The sequence below is a fragment of the Galleria mellonella genome, unplaced genomic scaffold, assembly GCF_026898425.1.
Source record: "Galleria mellonella isolate WM207_F2 unplaced genomic scaffold, CSIRO_AGI_GalMel_v1 utg172, whole genome shotgun sequence".
Taxonomy (NCBI): Eukaryota; Metazoa; Arthropoda; class Insecta; order Lepidoptera; family Pyralidae; genus Galleria; species Galleria mellonella.
This window is the reverse complement of record NW_026442015.1, coordinates 1845957-1864608: the sequence shown is the minus strand read 5'-3', so window position 1 is coordinate 1864608 and position 18652 is coordinate 1845957. Positions and strand designations below refer to the sequence as shown.

The 18652-nt window shown below is 33.2% G+C and overlaps 1 protein-coding gene across 1 annotated transcript in view; it reads right to left on the bottom strand.

Annotated features, from left to right (window-relative positions):
* Positions 1–17683, bottom strand: part of LOC113514466 (protein son of sevenless-like) — a 40903-nt gene extending 23220 nt beyond the window's left edge. Inside the window, exons 1-17 of the mRNA XM_052893150.1 lie at positions 17317–17683; positions 14238–14357; positions 13493–13630; positions 12813–12989; positions 12281–12490; positions 11489–11618; positions 10364–10467; positions 9535–9702; positions 9212–9276; positions 8880–9010; positions 8401–8501; positions 7237–7345; positions 6145–6286; positions 5675–5822; positions 5033–5213; positions 1198–1306; positions 235–391 (exon numbers count right to left, since the gene is read on the bottom strand). Of these exons, the coding sequence (XP_052749110.1) occupies positions 235–391; positions 1198–1306; positions 5033–5213; positions 5675–5822; positions 6145–6286; positions 7237–7345; positions 8401–8501; positions 8880–9010; positions 9212–9276; positions 9535–9702; positions 10364–10467; positions 11489–11618; positions 12281–12490; positions 12813–12989; positions 13493–13630; positions 14238–14357; positions 17317–17412 (2286 nt within the window). The 5' untranslated portion in view covers positions 17413–17683. The remainder of the gene's footprint in view (positions 1–234; positions 392–1197; positions 1307–5032; positions 5214–5674; positions 5823–6144; positions 6287–7236; positions 7346–8400; positions 8502–8879; positions 9011–9211; positions 9277–9534; positions 9703–10363; positions 10468–11488; positions 11619–12280; positions 12491–12812; positions 12990–13492; positions 13631–14237; positions 14358–17316) is intronic.
* Between the last annotated feature and the right edge of the window lie 969 nt (positions 17684–18652).

Genomic DNA, 18652 nt, shown 5'->3' with positions numbered 1-18652 from the left:
ATTAGATCTATCTTTCCTAAGAGATTAGCAACACTCTCTAACCTGTCACATTAACACCCTCTAATAAAGCAAGTCATTTTCATACTTTTTATACTTAATACTAAACGGGCCTATATATATGGGCCTACAATTATATCTTACATAAGGAATAAAATTTGTATGTTCTAGTTTAGGCTCCATATTTTAGCTCAGAATTGTGCAACACTTATTTACAACATTTTCAATCCCACTGACCTTCCTCTGAAGAGTCTTGAGCACACTCTGGACCCACTTCCTCATCGGCTTCCCATCGACCGACTCTAAAAACTCGCGCAGTCGTTCCAGCAGCGCCGGCTCTCGCTCGAAATCATAGAAATGTTGATCCACCCAGTGTCTCAACACGTTGATTACTCTGAAATATTATACAAGAGAATTTTTCATTAATACAAACAATATGAATATTTTATACAAACAAATACGTTTGGATTTTTTTTTATACAACTTAGAATGGCAAACAAGCTGACAACCCACCTGATGGAAAGTGGTAACCGTCGCCTATAGACATGAGCAGTACCATGGACATAACAGAGTATACTGTTCGCCCATGATACCCCCCATGCGTTGCCATCCCTGAGGACTCAGGTGTTATTCCTCTGTACCCAGTAAATTCATATCCCCCTTCAAACCGAAACACAGCCATGCAAACACAACTGCTTCACGGTTGAAACACGAATGGGACAGAGGTACCCAAGCAATCGACTTGCAACAATACAGCAATTTTAATTATGACAAAACATTCATATAACATGTTTTGTGGATTTTGACAAAGAAGAAAACTATATATATCATCACAAAATTAATATAGGACCAACACACGAGTACTACTTGTCGATTACAAACAGATTTAACAGAATTAACTTATTAAAGATTTTAGCAAAATCAATATAGACCATGTTTAAAATAATACCCAATGAAATAAAATAGAAATATGGAAATCAGATTACGTTTGCCGAAGATATTGCATAAGATACAAGAAAAGTATTAGCATTGCCTTCAAACGCTTTTTAAGCTGGCTATTTTTTTATACAACACAGGAGGCAAACGAGCATGCGACTCACCTGATGGTAAGTGACTATCGCCGCCCATGATCACCCACAATTGTATTTGTACAAATTTTATTGCGCAATAAAGAAAAAATATATAAAAATCTATACTCACCGAAATTTGACAGGTTGTTGAAATTTTTTCCTATACCTCTTCCAGTCTTCTCTAGCTGTGTTTTTACTAAGCTTCTCTGCATCACTACTGCCAATGCATTCGATCCCGTCTGTAAAGGAAAATGTTACTAGTTAAGAATATTCATACAAAAGTGCGGCAACGTGATCGATCCTGAGGCGCCATTCTCTAAACCTATCTCTAAAATTAATCTTTTAATTTGATAGTTTTGCAAAAATACTGTTTTATACACCATCATAACTAAATTTATAATAATTTTGAATTAAATCTATTAGAAAATTAGTTTATATTGTTCCTTAAAATAAATATTTTATATATTTATAGTAACACCAACAGCGTATTAACTTGTGATATGGGGCTGCCATTTTCATTTTACAAATAGGTTCAGAGAATGTCAATTGTCAGAAAAACCATTCTCAATATTTCTAAATAATTATTGATAAAGTTATCCCAAATTAATCGTAGAACAACTTACAACTTATTCATTATGACAAGTGATAAAGACACGTTGCCAGTTTTGTGGTGTAAACCCTCTTAAATGATGTAGTTTTAAATGTACCTAAAGAGTATATATTTCCTCTTCAGTTTAGTAACCATTACTCTCTACTTAATACAATATACTAAGTCGTTCTTTTTTATTTTACAAGAGAGACGCGCCTTATATGGCGCTCCAATAAATGAAGTCTAATTCTGTATATGACAACATCAAGTTATGTATTGCAAGTGAATACTATTCGCCATTACACCATTGTCAATGAAATGTTTTCCAAGACATAACACTAGTTAGAGCTAAGCTAGTCCACACTGCTAGTATAACCGAGAACATCAATCGAGGGGGACTTCTGCGTCTTATCTTTATTAGTTCTTCAGGTAATATGACTGGTCTCTTACCACAACAGTTTGCTAACTACTACAGTTTTTCTGCAAATGGCTTTGTTTAAGATTCTGACACTTTGTATTTTAACCGTTAGAGAACGGACTTTAAAACAATAAGGACAAAAATATATAAAAAAGTATAGTAGATAAAAATCTAGAATTATTACTGGAAGATAAAACTTATTAGAAGAACAATACTGCATAACAATAAATAGTGGAACAGAGCTTAGACATATTATGAAAAATAAAGCATATGAAATGAAACTACACACAAGTGACAAATATAATTGTATAAACTAATAGATATGCAGACATAGCCATCTCTTTAATGTGTTTTATAGAGCAATCAACAACTTACTGAGCATATAAATAAAAAAAATAAGATAAAATTGGAATTTCCGATGCCGTACAACTTCACTATACCAATTCAAATCGATTTAATTTGAATACACTAAAGGTAATAAACATTCACAGAATGAAGTAGAATTAACAGTATTTCACCTAATAGAATGTACTTAATTAGAATTAAAATTTCGTAATGACCCGCCACTGTTAAATCAAACCGTGTGCTTGATTTAACAGTTTATAATTAGTTAGTTAGTTTTAACAGTTTAGTAACATTAATATCATGACGTTGGCATTAGAAAACGCAGTAATATTTACCTTTTTAAATATGATTAATAAATATTAGTTTTTAACCTCCGATACAAAAAAAGGAGTATTATAAGTCTAAGGCATCTATTTATGCTTCCTAAAGAATGGACCGATTTTGATGCAGTTTTTTCCTAAGCTGATGTAATTGCGTTGGTTCTTAACTGTAACCTATGAAAAGAATGAACTGATTTTGATGTAGTTTTATTTTCTTCAAAGCATATCTTCAGGCGTTTGAAGGCTATCAACTAATTTTCTTCGCGAAGAAAAGATTGCACCAACTTCCATAAATCCGATTTCTTTGAAATAAGATGAACCATATTTCGACTGGGTTTCCAAGACCTGACGCTGAAGCATCAAGTAGTTTGCAGGATACAACTCCTTAGCAAGTTACATCAGATATAGCGTGTTTGGGCTCACTACAATGGTCTACATGAATACATGTTAAACTAATAATAACCGAGGCCTTTACTTTTTATAGATACGTTTCTGCCGGGGGCTTTTACAATTTTTAATACATTTATCTTCTTGTCCTTAATGATAGGTTTTTCTTTATAATGTTCTTTCCTTATATTACGCAAAGAAATGTACGAAATGGAAAACTGCTGTTTTAAATCTTTTTTTTTTTTTTACCGCCGAAATAATGATTTTTATAATATACAAATTACTATAGTCTATCAACTTCATACGCGGCACTTCTTAGTGAGATCGCGAAACATGCCAACGACAAGGTAACAAACGCTTACGGCTCTTTGTCTATGATGTAGCGTGAAAAGAAATCCAGCTCACACATAATAGGCATAATACGATATAGAAATCTCCCCGCAGGAGTACCGTGCACGCAGTTGACGAGCTATAATACGTTACACATGCAGACGCACACATGCACCAGATCCAACATCTACATATACATTACCAGCGTAAATGTTTAGCGATGAGTTGGGACTGGCGTCCTTCTTCGTCTTGATCCGCGCGACTAGCGTGCACAGAGAGGCAGTTATGGTGAAATGCGGTCCGTGGGTCAAAACACATTACTCAAACTACCCACAGCCAAGAAAGTATTAAAAATCAGTTTAATAATATACCACCAACACCTGCTTGGATAGTGAAAGATTTTGTTTCCCAAAAACAGAAAAGTTTATTGTTACCTGGTAATATTTTTTTAATATTATTATTTTGTAAAAAGAACGCAAACTTTTTTTCATATATTCTTTTATTTAGCCTAGCTTTGTCAAATCAGCAATAATTACGCGCCAAAACATAAAATTCGTTACAAAGAAAATTATATTTTCGAATTATATAGATTATTTTATTATCACTATTTTAGTAAAGTAAAAGTAGGTCATAAACAATTTGATAGATATTAATAGTTAAAATTAATTTAAATACCTACTTCAAATGACGACGAGTAATTAAAAAAGTAGATACGACGAGAGAAATCATTTACGTTGTAAATAACAGATAAACTATATATAATCAATAATCTACATTACAAATTTCTTATTTTTTTAAATAATACCAAATCCTACTTTCAGTGTACTTAAGCCCATGACACAATGTGTTTTGACCCATATTATTAGTGTCATTACTATGCCAAGGCAATGTGAATGATTATGTATCAGCGCAAAGCGACCATTCAACTACTCTAATCGCGATGAAGCGCTGTAGCGGACGAAAGCTCATTGTGACTAATTTTATATGTAACCTGGAGTCATTAATATAATTTTTTCATACTTTATACATAATTCTTTGTATATTTTATAAACATTAATTATTAACAATTATGTTGTTGCATGTATACATATGTGTATGTAATGAAAGCAAACATATATACCAGGATTGGGGTAGATGGCGCAGCAATTTTTGAAGCCTTCATGCCCACAGGGACAATAATGGGAGATACATTTATTATATTTTTGACCAATAAAGGATAGCCTGATAACGTTATACGAATGTTGCAAATTGAATTATTTATGTATTTCAATAAAATTTAAATTAAATTAGACAGCTGTTGAGCCCGACTGTAGTCGTGGCTAAATCTATTCTGGAATTATTGTAATTAAGCAATTTCCATTTATTTTGTACTCTTTAGACAAATAACAAGTTTAGAATTAAACTACTTAAAGTTCCAATAATTTCGTATATACATAATATCATATGTGGAGCAAATTATGCCTCTAATATTAGGTTAAATACATCTTCTGGGGTTTTCGAAACTTCCCGCGGGAATATTATATAACGAATGAGGCACGAATGTGTGGTTTCCTTCTATTTAGTATACTGTACTAACCAGGTCTCGGCGCGTCGTACACCTCGCTCGGCTCCGGTATGTTGAACCTCTCGATGAGCAAGTCCAGGAGTTCCCCGGGCGAGCAAAACGAGCGGTACGTAGTGAGGAACGTGCGGACTAGTTTCAGGTCCGCGTAGATGTGATAGGTCAGACGCTCCACCAGTTTTAAAAGAGTTGCACCCTAGAAGAACGCAATTTATCGGTTCTTTTAATTAATGGTCTAAGCAGATAAAGGATATAAAAATATGCGGACAAAATTTTCCTTTATATTTGCCTCGTCTGCTCGCAGTTTTAAATCCGACGAGATAATCCTCAACATACATTTTAATCCAATTATAATAAAACACCAGAATTATCGCCGCAGAAAATGTGGCATGAAATGTGTGAAATCTCCTAAATTCAGGTGTCTCAAAATCCAGATTTATTCATACCCATCTGTCATCATGTAAATATTTGTTTTTTTTTTTATTTTTCAACAAATAAATAAATACATTAACATTTTATCTATCACTCTCGCCCCATGAGATGTAACCTATTATTACTATGATGAACTGGCCAGACTAATATAAAGTTTTGCATCCAATTTGTTATAAAAAAGAAAAATTAAATTATTCAAATTATAGATCTCAAAACCAGTATTACCTTAATGAGTGGCGGTGGCGCGTTGTCGGACTGGTGTCGCGGTGGCTCCTCGAGTATAATATTCTGTGGTGAGTCGGGCACTGCGAACCGGTACAGCGACACTGGTGGCAGCCGCAATGGGTGTCGCCTCTCTAGGTCTAACAAGATGCTGCAACCAAACCACTAAACTGTACCTATCATTCCTTAATATATAACCTACTAGCTTTAACCTGCAACTTCGTCCGCATGTCTGGGATATATTGTACTTAAGTTTGTACAAGTAAACTGTACTTTATTACTAGTCGCCTTTTACGATATTCTGGAGAAAAAAGGGAGTATTGATAGATTATATTCTTACTTTGTCATCATCCAGAAAAAAATCCATGCAGTAAAGTTTATTTGTATGATTTTTTTTTTATAAGTACTTATAATTAGATGCTTTATGTATTCTAAGACTTACGAAGTGAACAGATTTGTTATTTTGTACTCACCTATCAAGTGTGCGATCGAGCATTGGCTTGGTGTTGAGCATGACGAGATCGCACATCCAATGCCGCTTCTCCGCGCAGGAGGCACAAGCCAGTAGCACGGCGCCGCCCACGCGTGGGCATAGCTCCACCAGGTGACGGCCCTCTGTACACACCCACCACACTTACACTCAAATCATATACATTTCAAATATTTTTCACATCGGTAGCTTAATAATTGAAGGACACAAAACCGTCAATGATATTTTTAAATTTTATATTAGTGACAATAATAAACAATTAGATGGAAGGCGGCAAACATCGCTTACTGACATGAATAATTGCCACTTCTGAGGATTCATATTTCACGTTATTTGCGCTTGACTATTTTATAACAAAAGAAGTCAACACAAAAAAAAACCACCACAAGTATCCAAATTTCTTTGTATTGGTTTTTTCTCGATCTATCAATTCAGAGAACAAAAATTATCAAAATAATAATAATAGAACTAGATACTGTAGTTTGTGTTCACTTTTAGAACAAGGCAATAAATGAAATTATCTTTGAACATTTTTTTATAAAAACAATGGTGAGGTATCAATATCATCTCAGCCATTCATTGTCTCCTGCTGGTCTTCTTCCCGTCTTTTTTTTTTATACAACTTAAAATGGCAAACAAGCAGACGGCCCAACTGATGGAAAGTGGTAACCGTCGCCTATAGACATTAGCAGTACCATGGACATAACAGAGTATACTGTTTCGCCCATGATACCCCCCCATGTGTTGCCATTCCTGAGGACTCAGGTGTTATTCCTCCGTACCCAGTAAATTCATGTATCCCACCCTTCAAACCGAAACACAGCCATGCAAACACAACTGCTTTACATTTTTTACACGAACAATGGGACAGAGGTACATCTCAGCCATTCGATTTCTGTACAAAGTCTCCCTCTGATCCTCTTTGTTAGTCGTACAAAACCCGCAAGTTATTCAATGTACATTTTATGTACATTGAAAAACTCACAGCTTTAAACTTCATTTATGTTTATGTTATGGTACACTTGTCTCCTCCCCCTTGTCTAATCCTACCCTGGTCTAGTCCCCGTAGACTCACCGTCAGCGTCGTTGCGATCGACGAGCTCTAGTTTCCGTACATGCAGCTTCTCCTTGAGCTTGAGCTGCGCGGTCGCCCCCGCGGTCAATGCACCGCCCGCGCCACCCACCTGTGGATTTACATTTTTCACAATACGCTAACTATGGCTACAGTGTAAGGAACAACCAGCGGCACACATTCTCTAACTTGTCCCATGAATACGTGACAAACGTGTCCGTTAGCCAACTGGTAGTTAAAATTTATTTTAACTGTGACACAGCTGGTTGCACTCCTACGGTATTCAATAATATCTTATCGTTTTAATAAACTAATAACGTCGAAATAGAAATATCCTAAAAAAAATTGATTTATTTTGAAATAAGTAATTTTTATCACACAAATTATTTATCATTTTATTTATTATCAATATCATACTTTATCAACAATATATATTATCAATGTTATACTTTGAAGCTGGTACACACAACTCAACTAAACAATGCGTCATCCACCTTACTATTTTTAGCGTGTTTTAGGTTTAAGTATTTTATCATTGATACACATAAATTCCTGAGATCCCCAATACAATCACTAAAAATTATATACTCCCTCCTACTAACCAGCCAGTGGTATTTATTGTAAAAAATGACAAAATGTTTTTTTTAATACCACAAAGGTGGTAAACAAGCTTATAACCCTTCTGATGGAAAACAATCACTGTAGTCTATGGACATTTGCAACACTAGGGGTGCTATATACGCGTTGACTTAAAACTGTTCTCACATATTTTGTAATACTAATATTTTTTACAGCTTAACAAATTTTTAATATATATTATATTTTGTAAAAACAAAATTATACTTCAGCAATGCACTGTCCTAATCGTCCTTATTATGATAACAACTTTATAAAATTTTAATTATAAGTTTTATGTATAGCTGTATGGGAATGTAAGTACATGGTATTATATCAATGAGTCATATCATTATTCTTATAAAAAAATCGGATACTTGCTACATCAGTCAAGGTACTGAGTTAAACTCATATACCAATATGACCTAGAATGGAAAGAAAAGAAAAAACTAAAACATTCATTAGCGAACAAATCAATGGACAGGTAATTCATCAATACAAACTTTGAATAGGACTTCTATTTGAATTTCTAACAGAAATAAATGAACTCACCAGACTGGTGATTGGCTTGCACAGTAGAAGCAGACCGTCGAACAGATACGCGCGACGCTCCGCTATCCGCTTACCGGGTCCGATCTTCGACAACGTGTCCTCTGAACAAAGATCAAAGCAATCAATATAATCGCAAATACAGCTCGTTTGTATTATATTCAATTATTGTATGTCCATATTTTTGCCATAATGTGAAGTCATGATGAAGAAATAAACAGAGCGTCGAAAGATTTGTTTTCATTGTAGAAATGCTATAAGCCACGTGATGATGAGAGAAAATAAATATGTATGATGGCTATAAATGATAAAACTTCACCGATTATTCTTTAAAAATAAGTAACACATACATTTGTATGTGAATAATGTTTCTTTTTATTGTATTTATTTCAATATTTGTACATTTTATCGCTAAGTATTTTTCTAATACATATTTTTCAGAAAGAATTTATATGAAATCCATAAGTATTAATCGTACTGACCTCGTATGAACTCGTTGCAGCACTGTCCGATGTCACGGTTGTCCCAGTTGTCGACGAGGCGCGCCAGCTCGTTGCACTTCTCTATGGCGAGCTGCCTCCGCGACCTGGAAGCCATCCGCAGCGTCGCGTCCCTGCAACCCATCCACGTCATCACTAATTTCATCTCACCATAATAAGTCATTGCCATCCCTGCTTGGTACTGCTCTCTCCAAATAACAGATCATCGTAAAATAACGTCATTTGAAAATAAGGGGAGAAAAGTCTTGCCATTTTTACATAACTACAATATATAAGAGAAAATAAATTCGAATTATTTCTTTTTTGATACTTACATCTTCGGCCCATTTCCTAATGCTTTAATTAATAATTTTTTGATTGGATGCAAGTTGCACTCAACCTGCAAATAAAGTTAAAATAATTACTATTTTTGTCTATCAATTTAGGTTAAAGAAACAGAATGTCACAATGCACATAAAAACCTTTTTATAATAGAAAACGCCGTTAGGTGTTATATCCGCCATATGTACACTTACTTACGTTATGCATTGAAGTTTAAATAAAGTTATTGAAAGATAATAATATAATTACTTTACCGTCCATAACAACCCTCATGTATAAAATGTTTATATCTGAGATTGCAGTGACTAGTATAGACCTGTTTAAAGCTCTCCCTGTCCTCCGTAGCAGGAGCTATAGGCAGAAGCTCTAGCACGTAGTTGTGGTAGAGGAAAACATGTGCGATGGGTGCGAGCAGTAACTTGGGCAAATAGTACTTGACGGCTAGCCGGAACCCGTGACCAGCCGTGTCCAGCCGCTCCGACAACTGAGGAAACAAATGTTCTTTACTATATCCTCATATTTTATAGTCTATTTCAACAGAACTTAATGAAAATATAACAAACTTTGATGAAATTATCAAAGAAACACTCTAAATGAATTTTATAACAAATCGAAAGAAATTTATTACTTTTTTATTTATACTAAGTACTACTGGACATCAGCAGCAGACAATCTATGGTTAGGTCAGTTATTCATTTGTTTATATGTTCATTAAGATCTATTGAAACATACTATAATAATGGTGGTATAGAAGAAAATAAAAATAATTTCTATTCAAGTAAACTTCAGTCAGCTGAGAAAAATTGGCTATAAACTCAACTGTGGTTTTTTCAAACAATATTTTCTAAATTTATAATCTTCTGTAAAAACAAACTATCAAAAAATTAAACTGGAAACCATAACTGGAGGATTATTGATAAACTACACAAGATATAACTAATTAATTGATAATACAGAAAATTATGAAACTATATATACATATGAAGTAGAAATGGGATTTATTACAATTTAAGTAAGGAACTATTTAAATGACTGATAGTTTGCGAAACAGAAATATCTAGATTTATGATTTAAGCACAAAATAAAATGAAATATAGAAAATTATTATAATGTCCTGTTGAGTGGCTAGTAATTAAGTAACTCACGATTGGATCATCAACGATCCGCTGCAACTCATCACGTGACTCCTTCCGCGTTACAATATTCGCGTAACGTACATACGCGCGAAATTCCTCTACTTCAGCTAGCTCTGGAAGAAAAAATATTTTAATTAATATACATTTATTTATGTTAACTAATTACACATTAAATAATGGTACTTGGGCAAGCTATATACAAGGTATTCTTTATTTTATTTAGTGACTAACTTGTCCTACAAACACTAACCTACACAAATACAAAAATACTTCAATTAAAATATTTCGAACGAATGCACCGCCACTGGGTCAACATTGATACAGTAACTTGCAGTGCATAGTAGTTTCATTAATATAGAATAATAAAATAGTATTCATAATAATCAAGTTTTATTGAATAGAGTCAATGTTTTATAATTTTGTACGCAAAACTTAAATAGTAATAGGTCAAGGGATAGGTTTACAACTAATTTTTTTCATAATAGAATTTTATAGTATACAGTGTGACGATGTGCACGACGCACCTTTTTAGTTTCTTTTTTAATTTTATTAAAAAGATGTTCTTTTTATAATTTGAAGACTGTGTCAGTTTAGGTTTTGTTTTTGCGTTCGCTTTTTTTACTCCGTTGGTTTGCTATGTATATTAATTATATAATTATATTATCTTTCTAAAACACCGTGTTTCCATACCAGCATACAGTCCTTTCGCCCACATTTTTATATATTATATATATATATATATATATATATATATATATATATATATATATATATATATATATATATATATATATATATAGTAACAACAATTAAATAAAGCTATAAGTTCGAAAAATAAAGAATTTATTAGAAATAGTTTTAAAAACTTTGAAATACTTCTAAAAAATAGGGGAATTAGAAATAGTTTTAAAAACTTTATATTACGTATAAATTTAGGACTTCCTCTTTTTTTTTAATTGGGCGAAAAAATAACTAATAATCTGAGTCCTTCTCAAGTGACGTATTCGAAAAACACCAACGAAAATCATTTAACTTCTATTTGTATTAATATAGTGTGAATACCGTTTGCATGCGTTAAGGACATACCAACTTATACAGCAAGTAATCCGTGCGTAAATATTCGTAAAAAATCACCTTCAAAACAACTTCCAATATAAGGGGTGGGAGAGTCCTGGGACATTTCCATCGCATCCTCAAGGTTCCCCAGTAGTGTGGTGGTCAACTCATAGATGTCGACTATGTTGCCGAATATTAATGATATAGACTGCAAACAAAAATGTGGATTAGAATATTAACGTACAATAGCAGACAAAAACCAAATGTTTGGTGCAAACTAAAACACTACTTATTATCTAGTGAATAGTGACCAATTTGGGCATAACTAAACTTAGACTTTAGATCTATCAGTTAACAAATTATAGAGCGACTTATTATATGTATTGGTATACACTGTTACTGAAACACTATGCAAGTATCCTAGTGATACCCACTTTCTTTATACTCTCAATAGGATTAGATTATACCAATTAAGTTTCATTTTATCTATAATGTCTCTTACACATATTTTTTTTATTGCTAGTGGAATATTTAAAAGCGAATCATGGCAACCAAAACTAATTTGGGAAAAAGGTAACAGAGACTAGCAACCCCATTACTAGTAATACATCCCCTCGAGCCGACCTCCTCACAATTCCCTCTTGAAACCATCATGATTCTTATGAAATTCGTCATAATGGGCTAACAGGCCTGTATTCATCTTCACCTATCACTACTCACTAGTGCCTCTCCAGCATATATCGATAACGCAGGCAGTGTTACCATTCCATTATTCCATAAAAAAAACTAATTATGATGAATAGTAATACTATTTAGCATTATAACATTACAATATAATTTTTACATCATCTACTTTAATTATTAACTCACCCGACTATCCTTATCCAGAATCTTCTCCAGCTCATCTTTAAACACCCTAATGATAAGGTGCAATTCCCTAAGGAAGTGCTTCTCGTCGGTTAACAGATCCCTCACCAATTCTGCATATGTTAGTGACCCTCGCCGTCCACGCTGTTCAGCTGTACTGCTGCCAGCTTCAGACGCCATCTCAGATTCTTGATAGAACATATCCATGAGGACCTACAATCAAATATTGATGATACGATTTGTGATCAAAAGTGTACTTATAATACATAAACATCAACTATATTTCTATCCAAATATTACCTGGAAGAGATCACTATTTAACAAAGAATCTTAACCTTTGTTTTTTTTGTTACCTGTTTCTCGCTTGCATATTTATTTGCATCCAGTAATACTGTTTTTCCATATAATATACTTTATACATTTTTTTTTGAGAAATTATATATAAACAATATTAATTCATATTATCCAAATAGAAGAATTTACCAGTAAATAAAACCACAATACTTCAAAAACACCCAAACTATCAATCACTCACCTTATCAGCACACATAGCTGTCTTTATATCAGAGAGTGTAATAGTTTCATAGCCAGACTTCTGGGAGATCTTCTTTACAAAATTCCCAGCCAGCTTCAGTATATCAGAGCTAACATACTCGAGTATCGCTGTGATGAACACTGACACTGACATATCGATTTTGTATAGTAGAACCTCCTGTGAATGAAACATTTGTCATTATTATGGAAAACAAACCTGACTATTGCTTATTTCAAATATACAATATGTATATTTTTAAGTTTTATTTCTGACGTAGATACAAGAATAACAGAAAGTAATGGAGGTAAAGGACCTAAATTAAATCATATCTTCAAGGTGATTCTGGCCCTCAGCATTGAGGATATTAATGCAAAAAGTAGGAAAGCAACAGCAATACTAAGCGAATCTCTAGTCAAAGCGGCAATAAGAATTAGGCATATAACACTTCACGTAAAGAATGAGATTCTATTTTTAATAATAAAAAAAAACTGCAATGTATATTTAAGAGACATATAATGGTAAGCAACATCATGTATCAGCATTGCTGCAGGACTATATCGTGCTTTGGCGACTTGGTATTCTGATCAAGCTTTCAAGTCAATTCGACCTGTGTATACTTCTAACAATGCCATTGCTACATCCCAACAATACCTTACCCCTTAAATCAATTGTTAATCTACCTTCTGCAACATGTGGTGTAACTTGTCGAGTGGTAGCAGAGCACGGCGGCGTCGTTGTGCTGCCGCATCCCTGGCGTCCGCCAGTGCCCATTTGTCAAGCGGCGTCGGGAATGTTCGCGCCACTCGCTCCTCCACATCCTGATTTTTGTTTACAGATAAGGTTAATAAGCAATCTTTGAATGCTAATTTACGAGGCTAAATAACTCAATATAGTGTGACAATATTTTGAATTAAAAACCCTGAAATAAGGTTATAAGCTCATTACAAATTGCTAATTCTACATAAACAAAGTTATAAATAAAAGCTAAATTTACCCACCTATATTATCACTTACCTATATTATTTTATTCCCAAAAACTCTAACTTCTTACCTATAATTTCTATACTGAAATGCTGTATATGTGTCTTTATTATGTAATGAAAAACTTTATTGAAATCATTTGCCACTTCTAATATTACCACTAGCTACAGCATATAACTAGTGACTACACTATAATATTATCTGTGCATCTAATTTCTCTTTAGCATAATAATATAAGTAAGCCACTGGAGATAAATGGTATAGGATCAGAGTTCATGGCAAATTATGAGGGTAACCTACATTCAAAAGTAGATTTGGTAGGTCACAATTGTAGTACTTCTATAAATATTCCACAGATGTATACCAAATTTCACCAGTGACAAACATTCTCTAGCATCAACAGAAGATGGACAGGTTACAATAAGAATGAATATAAGCACACACCTGTACAGTAAGTGGGGATGGCACTGCACAGAGCATGGCGAGAAGCCGCAGACACAAGGATTCCACATACTGCAGTGCACTCTCTTCAGCATTTAAAGTTGGATGCACTTGGTCTAGCACCTATAAAATAATAAAAATTATATAAAAATAGTAATTGACAATCTCCTAGTTAACAGAGTGTAAAGTGTAATATATACACACTATGAAAATCATTAAAATGTGCTTTATACCAAAAAATGTAGTGCCTTAAATCATATACCCACAGAACATATAACAGGTGACTTATTCTTTAAAGGCAAATATTTCATATCTTTTTTATGCAACTTAGAATGGCAAATAAGCTGACAGCCCACCTGATGGAAAGAAGTAACCATCGCCTATAGACATGAGCCTTACCCTGACATAACAGAGTATACTGTTTCACCCATGATACCCCCATGCCATTCCTGAGGACTCAGGTGTTATTCCTGTGTACCCTGTTAATTCACTAACATATTCCACCTTTCAGACTGAAACACAGCCATGCAAACATAACTGCTTCACAATAGAAACATGAATGGGACAGAGGTGCCCAAGCAAATGATTTTTGTACAAAGTCTCCCTCTGGTTAATAATGATAGATAAAGATAGAATAGCATAATACTCTTCACTTATTTTCATATAACTTTTTTTTGGCACTAGTGAAGAATGATAGGTTAGAATGTAAAGGCAGGTCAGTTAGCCTATCATAATAAATACAACTGGAATTCAACACAATGGTTTCCAGGGAGGACCATGTCAAAGTCAACCTAATAGGGTATATTGCTTGCAATGGGACTGGTAGTCAGCATTACTAACAATCCTTTCCCCCCTAACCTCTTTTACTATACAATAGTGCGGCCAGGTATGTTGGCCTATTATGAGAAATTCACTAAGAAGTAACTACAATAGTTACTTGGGGGAAATGGCATGGAAGTAGATCAGAGAATGATTTCCTCCTTCCTTTCCCTTTAAATAAACCAATATTCAGTATGTATGTATGTATGTATATATATATATATATATATATATATATATATATATATATATATATATATATATATATATATATATATATATATTAGTAACAGAAACTAGGGCCTATGAACCCAGACAATATAAACATATAAACTAACAAATGGATCTTCACAGTATTATCATTATTTCTTCCCCCTGGAAATATCATAGATAATTCTTTATGAATAGGTCACAATATGCAAACTCATCTGCTTTTATCCTCATCTATCATCACTCACTAGTGTACCACCTTCATATAGAAAAATAGAGCATGTTTTCTTTTTACATAATAGCATGTCATGTAACTACACCATCCTGAACAAATACAGGGACATATTGGTTTATGAATGCAATCAACTGAAAAGAGAATGTTCTACTCTAAATGGCTAATCACACTCTGAGCTCATAGTATTATAATACAATTATCATTTATTTAAAACCTACACAAATCTGTAATTGGCTTATGTTTTAATAGCATTTATATATTATTTTTAAAACTTATATTCATTTATTTATAGTAAAGCATTGCAGCTATTAGTTTTGCTATAATAAAATAAATATATTGCTCCTTTGCTTCTAAAAGTTGCATGGTAGATTGATTTTAGCCATAAAGCCACATCTTATACTTTTTCTATATTACTGCCATTTTTTTGGAATGCACTATATGCAATAATGTAATGTAAACATTTAAATATTTTTAAAGTTGATAATAGTGTTTATTTATTTATTTTTATGTATATAATACATGATTAGAAAAAATATTGATGACTCAATAAAACACTGAAAATCAAAATTATACTTAACATAAATTAATATAAACTTAAGTTTGTCTAGTTATTTTTGTTTGAAAATTGTTAGGATATTTTACACCACTTTACCCATTGACATTAATGCTCCTTTCTACTTTAGGTTTGCTGGAACAGTCTTAGAGTTAAGCGCACCTATGTACATTTGTTTACCTCTGTCATATTTTTATGTGTGTACAAATGTGTGTGTACAAAAAAGTATAAATAAATAAATTCATAGTAATAAGCACAAATTATAGGTCCACAGCAAAGCAGAGGGACTACTATGAAGTTTTGTGAAATTTCAGTACTAAATGAAACATAAATTTGATATTAAAATCAAATAATACATGTCACTCAAAATATTAAAAATGTTAACATATTAGTCTTATGGAATTTTATAGTTAGATTTACAATGAACGAAATGTTAAGTTCTATTTACTAAGCCGATTTCAATATGAAGAAAAACACAAAATTAAAATTAGGAACTTCATATCATGGTAGACCCCTAGAACCTTTTATGCATATATTTACTAATAATATATAACTTGGAAACAAAAATTCTGACTGACAACCTGATAAAAAATAGACCAATCATTACCTACAGATAAGACATCAAAGAATACTTATAAAATATTGTGATGGTATAATGCCATTAGGAATCCAAAGCACAGGTGATATATCTGCAAATCCTATATTGTCACTGCTATATTCCACATTTTAAAGTAAAATACAACTACAGAAGTACAACTGTTTAGTGACAGAGACACATGGTCCCATAAAGTGAGCAGTCAATCTATTTGCTATACCAGACACAAAAGAAATTTGCGAACCAAGGCTACCTAGTGTCAAAAATTACTGCAAGCATTAATCAGTATAAAGGAGTTAAACTCTTGCCTCTTTCATAAAAATTAGTAATATTAAAACAAAAACCAAAACAAACACAATAACATAAATGAAACTATAAGACCAGTAAAAGTATAATAAATAAGTAAAAGTAAAGTATAATAAATTCACTTTCAACTATAAATGATATAACAACAACTGGAAATATATTAGGTGTCAAGTCTGCACTAATCTTGTGATAATTGTAATCTTTGTAAACAGCTGGACGTGTATATGTTAACATTTAGTGCAAGAAATATTCAATTACATGTATTTTACAAAAATATATTAACATTTCGCTTACACTCAACACAATAAACGTAGATGTAACACGAAATTCAGATAATAGCAGTCATAAACTTTTGTATACAAACCTTGCGCAGTGAGTTGACGAAGAGACCCTGCCACTTGTCCACATTCTCTGGGTCCTGGAAATCGTAGCCGCGACTCTCCTCCACTGTCGGCAGCATCCTAACGACCTACCCCGCGAATTCATGTATAAAGAACCCAGTTATCACTGTAAAACAACAGATACACTCATCTTGCCTCTTTTGGAAACTCCGCAGCTTCCAAAGATGCGACCGGTGTCTAATTGAACAATAAAACACAACGCGAGCACAATCAACCACTTAAACATGAAAAAGGCTGAATTAAAGAAAGAAATCAATTGATATATAAATTCTCAGGTTCATTTGATCGGCAAAACGACGCCATGTTCAATATATTTACTATTGATGCGTTCTCGCTATATGAATTTGTATATTATCATATCAGAATATTCGCGTTCAGTCAATTTTTTATATTTTAATGTTATTATTATGTAATAAAGATATTATAATTAACAGTTTAAATAATATATGTGGAGTATAATTTTTTATATATATTTATGTATTATTATTTGTCGTAGGTAATCTGTGTGATTCTTAGGTATCTTAATCTATATGGTTTAAATACATTTTTTTTATACAACTGAGGTGGCAAACAAGTATATAGTGAAGAGAAGGGATTATTACTACATACATTACTAATAATGGGGAGATTGTCCCCATTGCTGTCAATATATCCTATCAGGTCGACCTCCACGCGGTTCCCCCTGGAAACTATAGTGACTAATTTATCGTCAAATTCGTCACGATGGGCTAACTAACCTGCCTTTTCATCCTCACCTATCACCTCTCACTGGTGCCCCACCAGTGTATACCGATAGCGCAGGCGGAGTTACCATGTCATTTTCACCCATAAAACAAGCATGAGGCCCACCTGATGGTAAGCCATTACTGTAGCCCATGAACGCCTATAACACCAAGGACCTTACGCGATCGTTGCCGACCCTAAAGTAACTTCTTTATCATTTTTTTTAAGAACCACATGCTGTAGTCTGATGCTGATTCCACAACCTGAGCGTTCGTGGAAGAACATACATGAACGCATGGATGCACAACGAACACGGAGAGACAAAATTTCTCCTAAGATTTAAAGATTCGGCGCCACTTGTAGGCTTGGGATCATCGACAATTGTCTTTTTTTACAAATACATAGCATATGGCGTTAACTAACATCCTTAGATTAGTCAGTGATTATCATAAAAAAGATAATTGTATATAAATTTCAAAATTTTTATCATTAAAGAATCGAACTTTAACAAAGATTCAATCAGTAGTATTGATTTCAATCTATAGATTTTGAAGTTTCATTTTTTTTTACTTACTT